The 19,560-nt window shown below is 53.1% G+C and overlaps 7 protein-coding genes across 7 annotated transcripts; 3 read left to right on the top strand and 4 right to left on the bottom strand.

Annotated features, from left to right (window-relative positions):
* Positions 1-3,946: 3,946 nt before the first annotated feature.
* On the top strand, positions 3,947-7,795 carry Z519_09787 (uncharacterized protein; the record flags this gene model as incomplete). Its single annotated transcript, XM_016767508.1, has 1 exon — positions 3,947-7,795. One exon carries the CDS (start codon positions 3,947-3,949, stop codon positions 7,793-7,795), a length of 3,849 nt encoding a protein of 1,282 aa, XP_016616300.1.
* Positions 7,796-8,383: 588 nt separating this feature from the next.
* On the top strand, positions 8,384-9,712 carry Z519_09786 (uncharacterized protein; the record flags this gene model as incomplete). Its single annotated transcript, XM_016767507.1, has 1 exon — positions 8,384-9,712. One exon carries the CDS (start codon positions 8,384-8,386, stop codon positions 9,710-9,712), a length of 1,329 nt encoding a protein of 442 aa, XP_016616299.1.
* Positions 9,713-9,725: 13 nt separating this feature from the next.
* On the bottom strand, positions 9,726-10,490 carry Z519_09785 (uncharacterized protein; the record flags this gene model as incomplete). Its single annotated transcript, XM_016767506.1, has 1 exon — positions 9,726-10,490. The coding sequence occupies one exon, from the start codon at positions 10,488-10,490 to the stop codon at positions 9,726-9,728; it is 765 nt and encodes a 254-aa protein (XP_016616298.1).
* Positions 10,491-11,386: 896 nt separating this feature from the next.
* Positions 11,387-12,406, bottom strand: Z519_09784 (uncharacterized protein; the record flags this gene model as incomplete). The annotated part of the gene is made up of 1 exon (XM_016767505.1): positions 11,387-12,406. One exon carries the CDS (start codon positions 12,404-12,406, stop codon positions 11,387-11,389), a length of 1,020 nt encoding a protein of 339 aa, XP_016616297.1.
* Positions 12,407-12,660: 254 nt separating this feature from the next.
* Positions 12,661-13,542, bottom strand: Z519_09783 (uncharacterized protein; the record flags this gene model as incomplete). Its single annotated transcript, XM_016767504.1, has 2 exons — positions 12,661-13,468; positions 13,523-13,542. 2 exons carry the CDS (start codon positions 13,540-13,542, stop codon positions 12,661-12,663), a joined length of 828 nt encoding a protein of 275 aa, XP_016616296.1.
* A 995-nt stretch (positions 13,543-14,537) lies between these two features.
* On the top strand, positions 14,538-15,227 carry Z519_09782 (uncharacterized protein; the record flags this gene model as incomplete). Its single annotated transcript, XM_016767503.1, has 1 exon — positions 14,538-15,227. One exon carries the CDS (start codon positions 14,538-14,540, stop codon positions 15,225-15,227), a length of 690 nt encoding a protein of 229 aa, XP_016616295.1.
* A 568-nt stretch (positions 15,228-15,795) lies between these two features.
* Positions 15,796-16,713, bottom strand: Z519_09781 (uncharacterized protein; the record flags this gene model as incomplete). Its single annotated transcript, XM_016767502.1, has 1 exon — positions 15,796-16,713. One exon carries the CDS (start codon positions 16,711-16,713, stop codon positions 15,796-15,798), a length of 918 nt encoding a protein of 305 aa, XP_016616294.1.
* Positions 16,714-19,560: the final 2,847 nt, after the last annotated feature.

The following is a 19,560-nucleotide window of genomic DNA, read 5'->3' as shown; positions in this document are numbered from 1 at the left end:
TAGACGGCATAGCTCGACAACAGAGGAAGTTTCTGTTCGTGACTGGCACGCTGCACCGCAGTTAGTCAGTCTGTAAGAATTGAGGACAGCAGAAGACTTGCCTCTGCAAACATGTCGCAGAGATATCTGTTGAGCGTTCATCATGACGGTTTTGAGCTCAAAACGAGCTCAGATGCAGTGTTCACTGCCGCTTCGTTGTGATTGAACAAACGACGAGTTTAGCAGACTTTCAGATCGAGGGTACGGAGTCGAGCGCTTGGCAGCGGAACAACGTAAATCCCCACCCGAGAATGCCCCATTTCTTGGAGGCACGTTTTCTGAAATCGTTCAGCATCAAACCGGTCAACCTGCCTAGCTCCATGCTACTATGTCTAGATATCTGCACCTTAAAAGTGGATGCTAATCACGATGGAGAGCAGAAAACAGTTCGCCTGAAGACGAAAACAGGCGTTGCAACCTGGGATACGGCCGCAACCGTGGAAGCAGAGCAATGTGTTCCCTGGTAGCAACATCAACCAACTGCTTGGGTCTGGGATCGGCATCTTTGGGTTTGCATGCTAGGGTTTTGTGCTCGATGGCCTACATCCGTGTAGCGCGCCCAACATCGTGTCAATCAGCTTTGTGTGGAGTATTCGACGCCAGCCTTGCAGCAACCCCTGACCGATCAGCTCAGCCTCGCAGTCCTTCTCACCTCTTCCACTTGCTCGATAGGTTTGCTATCGAGAAACCGCCAATTCAATTCTTCAACATGTGTATTCAAATTCACTTGGAAAACTTTCCAGACAGGAAATCGAGCCGCCTCGACAACCATCAGCTACTCACTCGAATCGAAGGTTTGCGACAAGAATGGCCGAGAGAGCTCTCGCCCTTCTATATCGCTGGAGCATGCATCTGAGATGGCCCGCCCATGTGCTTTCCCCCCTCTTCTTCTTCCGATGGCATGGCAGTCGCGCTTCTCCAAAATGTGAAGCTCGCTCTGGTCTCTTCTGGCAGCGACCAAACCCATTCTGTTTTGGCTTATGTTCTAGACCTATCCCGGAAGATGAAACGTGGGAAGAAGCACCATACTCAAGGGTGCGTTGACGCTAACCAGTAGAATATCGCTCTCAAGCGATCGATGGGTATGCTGCAAGCATGCCAGGTACTAGGGTGCGCCGCATAGCCGTCACCTGAAGCATATACGAACTCGACGAGTAAGTCTCTGGTGGCGTTGCTGGAACTTCTCTGCCGGCTGTTCTCGTACTTGTCTCGCGCAGCATGATGACAGATGATGCCTCTGCTCCATGATGTACACATTTCGTCCGTTTGGCGAGATCATTGTACCGTAGGGTTGTGGCGGCACAATCATTGAGCTGAAGACCGTGCTAAATGGTACACTCTTCCAGAATTCTTCAGACCAGCCAGGAACCACTCTCAAGCATGATTTCTCTACAAAGGAGGCAATTTTCAGCTCGAATCCATCCAAATGGTTTTTGGTAGAAATCAAGGCCCCTTCGGCACGCCCTGGCTATATGCCAATGAAACTATCAGCGCAATCAAGAATGGCGCATTTGTTTCATACTAGAACAAGTCAGGCGGCAAACGATTCGAAACGAATAAGTTGATCAAGCATTCGGCGATCGCGTTGAAACCAAATCGTTGTATCTCCACCCAGGAAATGGCGTAGATCTCCTGAGCGCTGGCCGGAGCATCCACCGAGGTCCTTGACAAGATTACGCTGGATTGGTATGCAATGAAGGTGTGAAGCGAGTTGAAGCTCTAAGAAGCTCAAACTTTACGAGCTGACGTCCAGAACGACTAGTACAGGTCACCACGGGGACATTGGGAAGCGTGGTTCTGTAATGCTTGGATTGTGGAGGATTTGCTTAGCAGAGCGACAAACTATCACTGAGATGTTACGAACTTTTCCCCTATATAGCTGCGCTTCGCTGATAGCATCGCCTTTGCAGTACCCATTGGGTCCCATTACCTCTGCAGGTACTATCCATTCGGCATGTAGTTAACTCTATCCTTGCAAAGATTCCTTGCTTGTCTGAATAAGAGTTTCATCCTCGACCACCGAAATCTTGGGCTCAAAACAGGTCTCCAAGTTTGTTCCCCGTCAGAGCTGGCTCTGGCCGCTGGTTGCGTTGCTGCTGATCAGACTTGAGAGTCTCTTGTCACATGAACCCAGTCATGGAGCGCCAACTGGGGCTTGGGCATTACACGTATAGTGATGTATATGAGAAGGCTGATTTCGAACCTTCGAGTCGCGAAATTGGATCACTCGTAGTTAGTTCCACTAGAGTTGCTGGGTTCTATGAGGAGGACTACCAGCAATGCAAGGTTTGAGTGATCGAGTCCAATGCGAGCGGGTGATGAAAACTAGGACCAAGGACTATAGGTAAAGAAGAAATACGTTGGGGTCCCTCGCACGCTACCGGGGTACCTGAAAGCAGATGTGTCTAATCAGTGACATTTCACAGACTAAGCGACAAGGCTGCGGTCCAAAAAGGGGGATCCTCTCCCTTCGTGTACCGGGTAATGTATCGCCTAACCGTTCAGTGCAGGCGACCGAGCTTACCTACTGGTTTTTTTGTATATTGACAAAACAAACTAGCTTGAGTTCACAGATGACGCTAGCCTCAATGTTTCCACTGGTACGGAAACGCTCTAGAACGCTACGAATGGTTTATTTGGTGTTTCGGCGCGTAAAAGGAAAAGCAATGTCTGGTTCGTCCATGATCTCATGCGCCTAAGGGTTCTGACGTGAATTGGGAAGTATGGCCTTCTCGAAGCCTAGGCTTCTGTTCTACCTTATCAAATCTTACTCACGTAGAGCATCACCTGTTGTATCTCGATGATATTGGTACTCGACATCAATTTCGCGCCAGGGGTCTTCTGTGAGAGGACACAGATGCCCGGAAATCCAGATCCGGGATGGAGAGGACCATTCCGCTTACGGTTCGCCGCTATCAAATAATGGATGTCTTTTGCGCTTGCTGGGTCCATGCCCGCGCATTGAGATTCGGTCTCGGGCACTTCCGACATCAGGATGGTAGCTTAGGTACTTAGTGAAACAATTGATCGACTCCAGATGTCTCAGGGTGGGCCAATACGGGCGAAGAGTCGACACGCCAGATTGACAATACTTGTAGGTAGAGACAAGAGACGCTCAAGTGTGGACGCCGTGGCCGTGGCCGTGGTCATACCAAAAGCACCATGGCACATGACCACCTCGCCACGATGGACGACGGTGGGTGCAGTTCGCATATGGGTTCAACGGCTCCCCCACCCCGGACCGTTACAGCTTGGCAGAGTTGAAGAGGACGTCACCGGGTAGCATTGGGCAAGGGTGCCGGACAAAGCCCGACGCCGGCAAACGGCTTGTGCGGTTGGGGTTTTAGTAAGCCTGAACAATCGTCGGAGCCGCTAAAAGGGCCACCACAGGCAGCACGGCGCCACCAGATGCTCCAGAAGACCCTTTGGCCTAGCGGCCCCAGCATCCAGGCAAGAAAAAGCCCACCAGCCTGGCCTCGACCTACAAGTAGTCACCTGCGATTTTCTCTCGTGGCACCGCGCACACTCTGGCTGGAGCCCGTATCCCGGAACTTCTCTCCCAGCTCACGCGCAGGGTTCAACAGTCTCTTGCTTCCCAGCTTTCTAACTTTCGTCATTCCTTACTTTGTTCTCTTCCTGCGTCCCGTGTATCCTCAAGCACCGTCGCCCACGCTTTCCCGCTTCTCACCACCCACAACACGCATAACCCTCAACCGCCTCGGTCCAATTTCCTGCCCCTCCGTCCATCTCCTGCGTCGCCTTATCTGAGGTCTGTCTGGTCCTCGCTGAAAGGGGAGCATGGCCTCGTCACTGGGTCGGGGATCCATCAAGTTCGAAAGAGTCGGAGCAGGATCAATAATCACTTTAAGTTAAAAGCTGATCAAGAGAGAACTTCTTCACGGCCATCATGGACATCAATTCACTTCTTTCTCCCTCAGACAATCCTCGCGCCAATTCACTGACTCCGACAACCGGCACTGGGAGTCTGTCGCATTCGAACTCGAATTTGCATTCGCAGTCACAATCACCAATCCGACATGTCCAACGAACCCAGTCCGGTACCGCAGGCGTAGCAAGTTCCCCCCTGGGTCGCTCTGTTCAACCGCCATCGAGCATTCCTGCCCATGTCAGAAGTCCAGCTCAACAGACTCCGCACTCGTCGCCGCTCATCAGTCCTGTGCCGACTGGCACCGCATCTGCCCACCTACCTCGATCCTCTTCCACTCCAACCATGGAGACCTTGGCAGACTTCAATTCATCCAAGCCGAGCCTACCCAGCCGCGAGTCGACCGACAGCCAAGGGTCATCCTCCCTCCTCTTCCCCCACTTGACTTCGGCTGGAGCAGCCTCCAACCCTCGCGCCTCCATAGACATTAACATGGTCGAAACGCCGAAACCTGTCATAAGAGCAGATTACACCGACACTTCTCTCCCAGTTGAGTCGCAGCAAAGGCTGACTGTGCTGGCCGCTTATATTCAACAAACGCCTTCATCGTATGAAGCTCATAAGGAGATCATTAAAATCCTGCATCAAGGCTTCGTCGACCACATCTACCCCTCCTCCAGCCCGAACGCTCATGGAGATCCTCGAACATACGATCTCCTTACCGAGCTTCGCCAAGCTCGTGAAAACTTGGACAAGCTATTTGCGGTCGGTGAGGAACAGTGGCTGGATTGGCTCCAAGATGAGAGCATTCTTGCACAAACGGCGGATGAGCGAGTCGCGGTTGTGGATAAATGTCGGCGGGCAGTGACGGAAGAGTACGGTAGCACTCGACTGTGGTTGACCTACGGAGACTGGGTCTCATATTGCCATAAATGGGCTCTCGACTCAACTGGAGAAAAGCAGGGCGATGTCGATACCGAACGCTTGATTGGCCGCGAAGTCTTTGACTGGAATATTGTCTTGGACACATGGACTGAAGCCGTTGAACGGACCAAGCATGACATGAGTCGTAGTCATGAAGTCTGGAACAAGTACATGGCTGTCCGGTTTGGCGACGTCAGCCAAAAGTTATCCTCGGACGACGCCACCACCGCACTTGAACTTTTTGAAACTCGTTTGCGCATTCCACATGCTGAATGGCAGCAGACTTTCCAGGCATTTTCAAGCTTTGTCTCCGCCAATGTACCGGCAGATCAGTATGAGGAAATCATGGCGTCAAACCTCAGAGATTCAGCCAACGCCAAGAAGATATGGAATGACAGAGACACATTAGAGATGGCCTTGCTGGAGGCCCAAAACGCCGGGGATACCACTGTTGAATACCAAGCTTTCTCGAAGTATATCGAATGGGAGCGTGAAGAGGAGAATAAGCGGCAGACACAGCGGAAGGGCAAGGGCAAAAGAGCGCAAGAGGTTCGAAATCCTTACTTCGATATGGTCGACGCCCTTTACGAACGTGCAGAACTTCGTTTCCCTTCCGTGCTTGCGATATGGGAGGAGCACATTGATTATCTGATCGAGAAGTCAAAATCAGACTTGCTGGAAGTCTTGGCTCGAGCGACGAAACACTGCCCGTGGTCTGGGTCGCTATGGAAACAGTACATGCTGACCTCTGAGCTTGCAGAAGAGCCCTTTGATGAAACCGAGAAGATCAAGCACAAGGCTACCAGCACCGGACTCCTGGACGCTGCAGGTATCGAGGAGGCTCTCGTGGTTCACGATGCTTGGTGTGGGTATCTTCTGAGGCGGACCAAACGTCCTGATGCTGTTGAAGAGGATGCAGATGTTGCGGAAATGGGGATCCGATCATCCATCGAAGCAGTTCATAGCCTTGCCTCGAAATTGGGAATCGGAAGCGCATTTGACCCTTCTTTCAGGCTTCAGCGAAAATATGTCGAATATCTCAAATCCCAGCGCCGGCTCGACAATGCGGGAGCGCAATTCAACGACGCGGTGGCTGACTACGGCAAATATTACAAATTCTGGCTGCGCTACTATGAGTTTGAAATGCAGAAATCCATGCAAATTGCCCTCATCCAACGACCCGGGCCGGATCGACTAGATACTCTTTCCTCTGCGCCTTTTGCTGTGGGAGTCCTGAAACAAGGCCTTCAACACCGAGGTCTAGACTATCCGGAGCCACTCATGGAAGCGCTGTTAAACCATTGCGAGGACTACGAGGATGCAGATGAATTGCAAAGCGCCATGATTTTGGTCCGGAAGGTTCAGAAAGATCTCACGGCAAGGCGACAACGAGAGGCGCTTCAGGCAACAGAGGTTGCGGCACAAAAGGAACAAGCGGAAGAAGGAGTTGCCAATCGGACACAAGAGGTCGCTAATGGCCTTCACATCGGAAAGCGCAAGCGAGACGAAGAGTCGGACGAAGAGGAGGCGAAGAAACGACAGCGGAATGGTGAGACTGCAGAACAGTCGGTTGAACCGATTCATCCTCCAGCAGAGGAATTGAAACGCGACCGTGAGCACGCAAGCGTCCTTGTGCAGAATATACCACCCAACGTCACCGAGACCAAGATCCGGCAGTATTTCAGCAGCTGCGGAATCGTCAAGCAAGTGAAGCTACTGCAGGACGAGGAGAATAGTGTCATTGTGGAATTTGAGGATGCTGATGCCGCTTCTTTCGCCCTTTCTAGAAATGGACGCGAGTTTGAAGGTGCTGAGCTCTCTATCATTCTCAACACTGGATCAACCTTGTTTGTCACCAACTACCTTGCTGCCGCCGATGAATCCTACATTCGCAATTTGTTTCGCCCATACGGGGAAGTCATCAATGTTCGCTTTCCCTCACTTCAACACAACAAGAGACGAAGGTTCTGCTACGTCGAATTCAAGCGGCCCTCTGACGCGCAGGCCGCGACCGAGCTTGACAATAAAGACATTGATGGGCTGCGGTTAGTGGCCAAAATCTCCAATCCGACAATACGGCAGGCAAGAGCGGAGAAGAGCAGCGACGGTCGGACGGTCTTCGTCGGTCAACTACAATTCAAGGCCACAGCTGAGGATGTCGAGAAGCTCTTTTCTAAATATGGAACGATCGAACAGCTCCGACTTCCCCAGGATCCGAAAAGCCATTCTCGAAACCGTGGCATTGCGTTCGTGACGTATGCCCGTCCAGAAGAAGCACAGGCAGCCCTGGCCATGCATGGCAAGGAGTTCCAGGGCAGAAAACTGACCGTCAATGTTACCTCTGAACGTGACGGCCGATTTGCCAAAAGCATCAATGGGCGGTTGAAATCTCCGTCGCTGCAGCCGGAGGCTGCTTCCGATGTCGCTAGCACGGAAAGGATTGTGGACCAGGAAGCCATAGAGGCCCGTCGTGCGCGAACTGTTGTCATTTGTGACGTACCTGACATTGTGAACGAGAGCCGCATCAAGGCTGTCGCGGAAAGGATCGGCCCCGTACGAAAAGTGGTCCTGAAGACAAATCATCAAGGCGCTTTGATTGAATTTGAGAATGTCCCAGACGCCGGGCGAGCGATGATCGAGCTCGATAACTTGGAGATTAATCCCGGCCGCCATATTCATGTGACCACGGAGAAGGAAATGTTGCAGCAAAAGCCGGAGCACAAGATCGATCAGTTCGCTCGTCCAGCTCCGAAAGCTGTTACGCCTGCCAGTGGACCAGTCAGACGCCCTGTACAGCCGGGTGTTCGAAAGAAGGGGGGACATCTGGGACAGAGGTCAAGCGTTTTGCACGGGTTAAGTGAGAAACAGGCTGCGAGTGCGGAGCAAGACAAAGGAAGCGGAAAGAAGACGAATGATGACTTTCGAAACATGATCAACCAGAGCTGATGGGACATCAAATGTTCGCAAGGAGTAGTAACCTGTGAGGGGGATGGTCTCGGCGAGCGCCTTTCCTTCCAACTTGGGCCTTTTGTGACCTGTACTATAGAAGAATTACTGGGCAACCTCATTAATGGTGTGTGTACGACAGAGATCGTTGGCTTTGTGGCATGAAGATAGTTATGGATGCCCACATGAGAGAGTCTGATTGTCCGCATATGGGGTATTCATGGAGAATTTGATTGATCAAACTCATAGCAGCAGTCAGCAAATGGTTTCGGCTGAATAAATAGAGTCCCATGACCTTGGACCGTGCCTGACGGCGCTTGACCGCGCCATTTTTGCATGTTGCACCGGCGGCCTCGCAGCCTCGCATTTTCGCAGCCTCGTCAGGTGGCAAAATCAGGCTCTGATTGGCTCGTTCAAGGTTTGATTGATCATTCATCCATCATTTATCCGCGGCCATCCTCTCGACCACATCATCTGTCCTATATCTATGCTGACCATTTGTATGCCTTCTACTTTTTCCTTTCTTCCTCTCCTTTGTCAACTCGAGTGGACTACGGGCAAGAAGGTACGCTCGTAACAAAGATCGTGATGAACCAATCCCGCCTGCGGCAGCTTGCTGTTCATAACTACTCGACGTTTCGACGCCAGCCATGGAATGAGGTCTCCGGCTCTCTCGGTGACCTGGGCACTTTCCTGCCCATCGTCATTGCATTGACCGAGGGCCACCAGATTTCCTTGACCACTACCCTTATTTTCACCGGCCTGTACAACATTCTCACAGGTGCCTGCTTCGGGATCCCTCTTCCGGTCCAGCCGATGAAGGCTATCGCAGCGGTCGCGATTCTCAAATCCCTGACAGCAGGGCAGATTGCGGCAGCCGGAATCTTTGTCTCGAGTTGCATCCTGATTTTCAGCGTTACAGGCCTTCTTTCGTGGTTCACAAAAATCATTCCGATCCCGGTGGTGAAAGGAATCCAGGTCGGCGCCGGGTTGAGTTTGATCATCGCCGCGGGCACTAAAGCACTTTCATCTCTGTCGTGGACTACGCCGTCCTGGGCGGACAACTATCAGTGGATGATATTGGCCTTCATTGCTCTTTTTGCGATCCATCTCCGTCCGCGAACGCCCTATGCTCTGATCCTGTTCTTCGCCGGCGCCGTGTTCGCGTTGATCCAGATTGCAGCCGATGACAAGCGTCACCTTCCGGGCTTCCAACTGTGGCGGCCGTATACTCAAGCACCATCCGCCAGAGAGTGGAAGACAGGAATCCTCGATGCCGGCATTGGCCAACTACCACTGACTACACTCAACTCCATTATCGCCGTTACCCACCTCGCCGCTGATCTCCTCCCGGACATAGAAACCCCTTCAGTCACGGCAATCGGCATTAGTGTCGCAGGCATGAATCTATTCGGATGCTGGTTCGGAGCTATGCCAGTCTGCCATGGGTCAGGAGGACTAGCGGCACAATATCGATTTGGCGCTCGCTCAGGTGCCAGCATCATCTTCCTTGGGCTTCTGAAGCTCCTGCTAGGTATTCTGTTTGGTGAAAGTCTTACAGACGCCCTTCACAGATTTCCCTTGGCTTTTCTTTCGGTCATGATCATCGCAGCCGGACTGGAGCTTGCCAGTGTCGGAGAAAGTCTCAACACCCCTCGGGCCCGGGATTTGAGCAAAGAAGGGGCCGGCGCAAGGCGCACCGAAATCACGGACGAAGAGAAGAAGCGAAGATGGACTGTGATGTTTGTGACCGCTGGCCTGCTTGTTGCATTCAAGAATGACGCAATCGGCTTCGCGGCAGGCATGTGCTGCCATTGGAGCTTTCAATTGTCCAGCTATTTGACGCAAAGAGCGGCAAGAAGACGACACGTCGAGACTTCTGCGGATGCCGATGAACGCGTGAACCTACTTCCGTGAAGATGGGTGAATATCACCAAGGTATCTCACTTCCCGACCTCGAATATGTCCCGGTCACTCCATCAGGCCCTTGAGCTACCAACTCGGCCACCCTGACAGCGCCCAGCTTTGGGTGCAATTCGTCCTTGGTCAGCTCCGCATTGTTCAAACCCGTCGCACGGTAACCTGGACACACGCTGTTGACCTTCCAACGTGGGTACAATTTGGCATAATAAACAGCGAGCGCGTTCACGGCGGATTTGCTCGAATTATACCAGGGTCCCTTGTACATGAGGCCACGATCGAGGGTAGTCTGTAACGATCCCAGCGTGGAGGATATGAAGATGACTTTGGGCAGCTTGGACTTTTCGAGTAACGGCGCCAGCGTCTCGGTCAACACGGCGGTGGAGGTGACGTTCACGTTCAAGCAGAGATCGAATTTTTGTCGCGTCGTGGCGTCTGGGGGCAGATGCTGCGCGGCGGTTCCGGCATTGTTGATCAGGACGTCAAGTCTGCCGAAATGCTGCCGGATAGCAAGGAAGCAGTGCTCGATGGATTGGTCGTCGGTGATGTCGAGTTGGATGGGGTTGACGTTGATGGGCGCGCCCATGCTCGCCACCGCTTCTTCCCCCTTCTGGGTGTCGCGACATCCCATCAGAACCTGGTTGTTTGGGCTATCGCTGGCGAGCCTCTTGACGATTTCGTAGCCAATCCCTGTATTCCCACCCGTCACCAGGATGATTGTCTTTTGCTGTGCGACGACGCTGGAGGGCCGGGTTTGCAGTTGTGGTCGGGACATGACGAGCGTGTGGAAAGAGAAGAGGCTATAGTAGAGATCTCTTAGATAGGCTGTGGCAGATGGTTGTAGGGTGGATGATATAATCTATAGACAATCGAGAAGGTTTTTGATAACACTGTAGCAACGGGTCGATGATCCGCTAGGAGAGAATACGAATCTTTTATCTTTCGCTACGTCACCGGCTCAGACTGGGAAAAGTCGGCAATATTAACAGCATTATTAAACCATTGTCCAAAGTGGCTTAACCCCACACACAATGCCATATGTTTATTATCTCCGAACGACATTTTCGTTCCCTATTGCCGCATTTGGATACTACCTCCATACCGCCATACCCAGGTGTCCATAGAGTACTTTTACTCACTAACTCTTTTGACCGGTTGAATCGTGTCCCGGAGCCGGAGGAAGAGACATGGAAGCCCGCCCCCTCATGATGTGCATAGGTACCTACATTTATCTATCAAATACTTCCCATGGAAAGTACCAGTACCAGCTGACTAAGGCCCCCAGCTAAGGAAAAGGCCGCAGGAGTTACCGTAGTTAATTACATGGGAATGAGAATTGGGGGGCGGATTGGTCATCTGTACTCACTCACTCGCAGACCATGGCGGGAGACAGTCGGACGGTCCATCGCGGTGCGTTTCCAGAGAGCGGCGGCGGAGGGGAAGGGAGGGGAGGGGAGGGAGAGGACGAGGCTGTCGGCCGATATATACGGACCACACACACATCTATATGGAAATAGGTGAGTGTTGATCATGCGGGATTTAGGCGGGTTTCTCTTTCTACGAGATGGGCCAGGATCTCGATGTTCGGCCTACGTACCTAGGTATACGGGTGGCTATGTAGGAAGGTAGTTCTTCCTTGTCTGCCTGGGTGGTGTCTCATGTTGTCGCACGCTATGACTTCCCATCCAGCTTCGTAAACGCCCCGGGCCCGCCGGGGATCTGCAGCCAGTTCTTGTCGTCGTAGCGCTCACGGCCCTCGATCAGGTGGAACGTGTAGATGATGCGGCCTTTGGCGGACGTGTTCTTCTCGCTCTTGTGCAGGATGTTGCCGTGGATGAGCACCAAGCTGCCGGCCTCGACCTCGCCGAGGACGTATTCCTCCTCTTCCTCTCCGCTCTGCCGGTCGCCCTTTAGTGAGTCGTGGTGCTCAAAGTCTCGCGGCCACCGTCCGGCTTCGTCGCGCACGCCTTCAAACGTCGTCCCCGCGGACCCGTCGACCTCGCGCCGCACGAAGCGGTCGCGGATCGGCGCCCGTCTGTGGCTGCCCGGCGCGAAGCTCAGGCACCCGTTCTCGGCGGTCGCGTCCTCGAGCGCGATCCAGAAGCCCACGGCCGACGGCCGGTCGGTGTACAGGAACGTGCTGTCCTGGTGCGGCGGCACCGCGCCCCCGATCTCGGGTTGTTTGCAGATGACCATGCTCTGCAGCAGGCGCGGGTCCTGATACCCCAGGTCGCGCGCGATGGCGGCGTTGCGGCGCCCGACCTCACCCATATGTGACACGGCTCCAAACTCGGGCACCAGCCCGTGTAAGTTATGGCCGATCTTGTTGATGGCCTTTTCCTTGGGCTTGGTCAACTCCCCCGTCCCCGGATCGAACGCGTCCTCCTCGAAGAAGAAGCGCACTTTGTCCCCCGACGTCAGGAAGTACTCGTCCCCCACGTGCTTCTTCTCCGTCGGCTTGCCTGTCGAGTCCGTCCCCGTGGTGAACCGCGTCATCGGGTGGTCCTCCAGCGGGAACTCACGTAGGAGTTGGTGTGTTTTGGAGAGGAGAGCCTGGCATGTCTCGCGTGGGAGGTATGAGGGGATTATTAGGTAGCCATCGCGCTGGAACGAGGCGACTTGTTTGGGTGTGAGACCGAGGAGGGGTGTTTTGGATGGCGAGGGGTCTGGGGAGATTCTTGAGGGCGCCATCTTCGATTGCTAGGTGGACCAGGGTTTGGCGTAGAGTTGCGACTTCGCCAACAGGTACGTAGTGTCGCCAAATGCTATGAATGATGTACGGAGGACATATGTTTATTGAAAGACTGCGGAATGAGACACGACCTCTCGTTGTGCCATTTCCACGGCGGAGAACAGCGCGCGGAATCCCAATCGCCCAATGTCTGAGTGCGGCGCTTTCACCCTGGAATCCCTAATCCCTCTCAATGACAACTATCACCCCTAATTCAATCTAAACGTAGTCGCACCAGCTTGGGCAGGAGGTCCTTTGCCACATCTCCTTCTCTCCCGTCTCCTTCTTTCCCGAGCATGTTGATGAACTCCACGTCGTATACAATCTTCTCGATGTGGCACACTAGGTAGTCAGAGACGAGATCGCGCAGTTTGTCATCTTTCACATCGCGTGAAGCCGTATTTGCATAGGTGTACTTCAGCAGTTCGACAACATCGTTAACTCGCTGTGGATGCAGTATGAACCTTGACAAGGTGAGCCGGAGCTTTTGTAGCACAAGTTCCTGCAGCGGCTCGATGTTATACTTGTCAGAGAAGATGTAGAGTTTGGCATGACACAGGAAGACCGGTGTGTAATCCTGGCGAGAATCTTGGTTGACTTCCGGCTGCCACGGCTGTGTTTCTTTCTTGTATGCGGCGCTCTGGAAAAAATCCCATGCCCGCTCACCCCTGGTTCTTTCATCTGGCTCAGCAGGTAGCACTGCGTTAGAAGGTTCCTCTTCAGGTAGGTATTCATACACAGCCGGAGCCGGTTCGGCGTGGTCCAGGTGATTGGAAGAATTTTCGACAGGGGTATCTGGCTCGGCAACAGCGTAGTCACCAGTGTATGCGAATTGAACAACTCGAACAAAGGTGTCCTCATCGATGTCCTCAAGCACTGCATAACATCTCTTTGCCTCAGCCATACTACCTTCGACCAGAGCGGCCATAGTGCTGGAAAGCTGTGTGGCGAGTTTGGCATGAATGTAGAAGGGCTTTGCTGCTGGACCAACGAGAAATCTGAAAGGCTTTGAGTCGGCGAAGCTATGCAGCATGAGAAATCAGTCGTTTTCGGGGGGGAAGTCGTTGCAAACGTACCTCTCGTAAGAGATGTCCATGGCTGCGGTGCGGCCGATATCAAGACACTTCTGAGGAAGGAAAGAGGGCAACGAGAAGACTTACCGGTCAAATCACGATATAACATCAACAATAGGCTATGTAGGAAGCATGGTAAGGTAGGTAGAGAGCTTTCGTTCGCGAGAAACTGCGTGAAAGGACGAATAAATCGCGGCTCCCAGGTGACACGGCATGGAGTGACGTGTGCGACTGGGCCAACTCCAAGGGGATAGTTGCATGTCTGTGTCGTTTGATGATTTGCCAGCCTTACTGTGCAGGATGGAATGATTGGGGTTGCGAATGTTCTTTTGGCGCCTGGTGTGGAATGGGCGACAGTGAGGCTGAGGAGAGTCGAGAAGTTACCCTGTTTGGAGTAATATGGAGTGGTTTCGTCAGAGCCCGCCGAGCCGTCATAGCTACAGTATCTAGGGAAGCCCCGAGCCCCGCCATCGACCCAAGCCCACAACCCACCAACCCACCAACCCTGAACCCTGGAGGCCACCAGTCCTAGTGAGCCTCCCCTGTGCCCGCCTATATCCTTAACTGGAAGCTCTGCTCCTTGCCAGCCGACTGGCCCTGCACCAGCTTCAGCCCCCGCCGACGAACTCTATCCGGCATCCTGCGTCCTGCCCCTCCTTCCAAAAAGCTTCCAGCCGCCTGCATTTGATCGAGAACAGCTCCGAAGAGCAAAACAGAGGTGGCTGGTACAACAGCCGCCGCCGTCGTCATGGTGCGAAAAGACTCTCATCGCATGCCAACCACGCGGGCCATGCACGCTGCATGTCTGTCTCAAAACCCACGCCTTCGTCAGCTCGATCCAGCCAGCTACTCCGTTTGTACCTATCCCACGTCCGAGTTGGAACTGTCTGGTTGGGGGTTGTTTCCTTTTCAACCTTTCGCTCAACTAACTCCAATGTCGTCTCCTCGCTCAGATGCTATTTCCATCGCGTCGTGAACACCACCTGATTGCCCCTCCTCCTTCTCCTCATCCGTCTCCATGCCGGTAATCGAGCAGAGGGCGCCGGGCCAGGGTTCGGTGTATCCGGCTGTGGTGGAATCGACAACGGCTCAGAGTCAGTGGTTAAGTTACACGAGCACCACGGAGCAAGCATGGGCGACCACATCGACTCCAGAGGGATGGGTGACCAGTTACACAACCCAGACCGGCTGGATCACCAGTTATACCACCACGACAGATTGCAACTGTGAATGGCCATCCACCACACCCGTCATCGTCACTCCAACTACGACAAGTGTGATCCCCATTCAAACCACCACGCCTGCAGGCGTCATTGTCGTTGACCACCGTCAGCATGGCCTGTCACCTGGCGCCGTGGGCGGCATTGTGCTCGGCGTCTTCTTCGGCGTCCTCTTACTCTTCCTCCTGTGTCTCTGCTGCTTCCGCAACTACCGTGCCCGAAGGTACTATGTCAGCGACTCTTCCTCCTCCTCCTCCTCCTCCAGTCACTCGCCGCGACGCAAACCGCCCGTGGTCATCATCGACCCTTACCCTAATCGACCCGAAGCGAATCTCACCTTCGTCGGCGGAGGGAATTACCCGGGCACCAGGGTCATGGTCACAAAGACGCAGAAGATCTTTATCCGGCCTCCGCCCGTCAGGCAGGTCAGAACGGTGAGGGAAACGAGGAGGGCCGAGAAAATCGTGGTCGTGGAGGAGGACGATTGAGCGAGCCGGAACGATCTGAGCGGAAATGGGGATCCACCCCTTTATCTCAGTGGCGGAACAAGTGAGCGAGTGATGTATACGATAATGACACGAGGCTACGGAATGAGGGATGGGGGGCGAGGGTGGGCAAATTTGACAATGATGAGCAATGACGGCATGCGCATACGAGGACCTGATTTGATATGGGTTTTTATTCAATTTGCATTTAGTTACACAGACCGGTGGAACGAGACGAACTGACCGGGATCGAAGGGACGGAAGAAATCAGGTTGAGAGACCACCCTACACACCATGACCAAACACATTACAGAGCAGTCATATGAATGAAATAAATAGTAGATACACACAACCATATATATGGTAAGAGAGCTTCCTGTCGTCAGCCGTTCCGAACATCCCTGAGAACCAAACCAGACCAAACCATCAGAAAAGAAAGACGTGCTCGAAAGGCGCCAGGAGCTCCACCGTACATAGCTAGCTGCATAGCCACACACCTAGCCACCTAGCTAGGTGGGTAGCTGAGTTTTATGTACTGAGTATTTCATCCGTCCGGTCATTTCCTGAGAAATCAACCTAGGTTCAATGGCGTGGTGGCATTGTACCAGTTGTAGGACATGCTCCTCGCATTCGCACTGGCTTTGGAATTCGCACTCGCACCTGTGTTGCTTGGTGGTGCCATCGGGAGAGACAGGGGCATGTGCATCGACATCGGCATCGACATTGGGGCTGGCGCCGCGTAGTGATCGTACCTGGGCATTGGCATTGGATAGTAGTGCACTCTCGGTGCGGCTGGCACGGGCGGTGGAGGATGCCTGGCTTCGAACGACGGAGGCGCTGGTCTGTGGTACGACTTGGTTGAGGGCGCGCTGGACACGCTGGACGCGGCGCTGGACCTGCTGGACCTGGAGGAGCTTGAGCTTGAGCTTGAACTGTAACTGCTGGAGGTGGAGGTCGAGTGCGAGCTGGGCCGCGAGCTGGAGCTGACGGAGGAGTGGCTGTCGTCATCATGGTGATGGTGGTGTCGAGAGGATCTTGATCTTGATTTTGATGACTTCGACTTGTGCTCTGACTGTTCCGCGGGCTGGGCCGGCGGTGGTGGTGGTGATGGTGGTGGTGGTGGAGGAGGCACATGGGCCTTTAGTTCGGGACTTTCGTTCGCTTCTTCGTCGTCGCTCGGATGAAGAGCCCCGTGCATGACCGGGGAGGAGGAGAAACTCCTGTCTGCTGCCCTTGAATTTGCATTTGCATATGCCTCGCCTTGTCGTCTCAACTTTTCGGGACTCGCACTCAGGTCATACGGGAACTGAGCCCTGCCTTTGATATTCCCACCGCCGACGACATTGATATTCGGGGATTTGCTCCGTTGACAAGCCAAGTATGCTAACGGTCCCCGAAAAGCGGCAGTGGGATCATGGTTTACTGGCCGTTTACGAGGCGGAGGGGGTGCAACTTTGACCCATCCTTGCGGAGTGAGGATTGTTGGCATTATGAGTCGATGTGAGAGAATCAAGATGGTTGAGGTTGAGCTTTATGTCAATGAGACGCACCTTGATGGTGTGGGCTTTAGTATGGGAAAGAGAAAAAGGGCTTGAGCGCTCGTGAACAGGATGTCAGATACAGAACAATGCGCGGTGGTCGTTGTAGATCGTGTCCTCTGAGACAATTTTGGTAATTGACCTCCCAGCCACATGGTTTGACTGGGGTTTGACGAGGCTGGGAAATTCGAAGCTTGGGCCATCCCGGCATGGCCACTCGTCAAATCACTGCTTTCGCTGTCGTGAGACCCGGAGGGCAATGAACGAGTACAGGGCATCTGCGACATATTCACTGGCCTGCATCCATCCAACGCATACCGGGTACCGCGTAGAAAAAGACCGGTTATTGCTTTGGCCTACAGGCAAACTGATACAGGGGCCCAGCCATGCCCCAGCCTCGCCTGTGTTTTGGTGGGGAATTTCGTCACGTGGGCTCCCGGCGGCTGCGACGGTGGATCATGGGCGACTCGAAACGCAGGGGCTGAAGCCCATCCGAGATTCAGTGTCGACTTGGTTTCAACGGAGTCGTCTGATTTGCTTCGGAAAATCTGTCTTGCTAATCGCGGTCTAGAAGCAATATCTAGGTCTCAAAAGAAACGACAGATTGACCCGACGACCGGTACTCGAACTCATTCACAATGTCCGATGGTTCTGGGCTACCGAGAATCTGCTCTGCGAAAACTGAGGCCTCGGATGACTGGGACTGACACGAGCACTTCAGACCTTCACTGTTTAGACCTGGAAATGCTGAGTAATGCACTGGATTCGATAGGGAAAGTCATCTCGTATGTAGACATTCGCGCCTCTAAAACACCGCCGTTAGATACTCACTGGTGTCCTCCCTGAATGCCGCTTACATATCCACAGAGACGAAGCGCGGCAGACATCTCAAGATACTCGGCGGGTTTCCCACCGGCAGCGAGTCGACACGGATTCGACTCAATTTCGATGGCTTGCGGGAAGAGACCTGATACATCGTCAGGGAGGGGATTTTTGTGCTTGCTTATGCTCTGTTCTGAGCGACGGTCGATCCAGAAACTCTCGAGGTTTTGGTCTGCCGGCTTGATCCCAGACCGAATAGCCCTAATCCTGATCAAATCTGGATCCAAGACACCGTAAGCACTGCCACCGTCAGCACGCAAGACCATCAACATCGATGTTTGCTTACATTTGGAAGTTTTCGATTTTCTGATCCTAAAAAATGAAATTGCATGCGAGCCGCTGCAGCCGCCTGTGTTAAAGTATATCATGACAACATGGAGGATTGGAGCCAGTGATCCCTGCTTCTTCACGGGCCATGATAAATTCCGCAAGGTCAGCCGATACTGTGTTTTGCCACAACCCCTCTGTTCTAGGGTGAAATCGCATCAACTCATTTGCGTGCCTGCGGATAATGGGATCCCGGCAACGAAGAGCGATGAAGCCAGTTACGGCAAGGTATTCTACGCAGAAACCAAGGCAAGTATTCACACCAGCAGCATCTTCCATATCAAGCTTGTCGACTAGCTATGTGGTCGCCTCGAGAAGAACTTGGAATTTAGATAAATAGTTGTTAAACACTATTTCGGATCGATATATCTTCGACTCCAGTCGGATCATGGTGGCCTAATATTGCATTTGAAGGTAGTAGGCTCCGATGTCGAAGTGGCAAGAGGATGAAGGAGTGGAGCGAAAACAAAGGCTCTCTCTCACCTCGCAGAGAAACCTGTTGAATGAATCATACCATGCCCGCACCAATACCCGACCGTCATTAATGATAGATTGATCGCTATATGGCCAACCGTCGCTTCCGTGGAGGGATTGGAGTCTGCCGCAGAGGCAATGAACTATTTTGTAAAAGTAAAAGTGACTTTCTAGGAGAGATTGAAAACATTCTGGCAGATCAGATGAGGATATCTTCCACTGAATTGGTCGCATTGGCATCAAGGTGGTAGCTCGAGTCCCAACATAGCATAGGATGGGTACGAGGTGGTCTTCGATGAGCCGATTGGATGTCCTGGCCTTTTCCCTAGATCCATGCGAAGGTCGATATTCGGAAAGGACTCGTAATCCTGCATCGAGATGGACCAGAGCATTTGACCAAGAACCCCGAATGCTTTCAAAGAAGGTGAACGGAATTGAGGCCAGCAGAACGTCTTCTGCGGCACCGTGAATTCCAGCATCGAGGATGCTTCTGATTGCCTTGTTGTATTGCTGAAGGGCGAACCGCTGTCGATCCAGCCGTCGAGACCGGTCGAGATGATCGACACTCTCGTGATACGAGGCAACTGTGACCAGGTCGTGCCTGACAGCTACACGAGAATAATCAGCTTGGATGACCAGGCGGTTCCAGAAGTCCCGATGGGCGAAGCTGAGAAGTTGCTCTGATGTCCTATCGCAAAAATAGTAGAAACCCCAGCGTACGTCCTTTTCTTGGGGTATTTCGAAGAGAAGAGGTCTCGGGGCGATATAGCCATCACACTGTCGTCCCGTCGAGGTATATTTCCCGCAGTTTGGCTTTGTCTCGTCGCACCGGACCTTCCTCGCTTTACAGGTGACACATCCTGTACGAACCTTGGGAGTATGGCGCCTTGAGCGCTTGTGGGTCAAGGCTAGCGAGTTAAGCATAATTTGCAAGCTCGTTTGTAGTCGTTATATAGCCTTCCAGTTTCGAGACTGTCAGTCACTATGACTTGATCTATCATAGCCCAGTGTGAACGGAGGTTCGCATCTTTTAAAGAACATCGGACCGATCGCTGTTTGTAAGCGAAAAGCACATGGCCTGGCAGCTCCGGCGCCCAATGGCAAGACGTGACATG

Source organism: Cladophialophora bantiana (genome assembly GCF_000835475.1).
Source record: "Cladophialophora bantiana CBS 173.52 unplaced genomic scaffold supercont1.16, whole genome shotgun sequence".
Taxonomy (NCBI): domain Eukaryota; kingdom Fungi; phylum Ascomycota; class Eurotiomycetes; order Chaetothyriales; family Herpotrichiellaceae; genus Cladophialophora; species Cladophialophora bantiana.
This window is presented reverse-complemented; position numbering and strand designations above follow the sequence as displayed.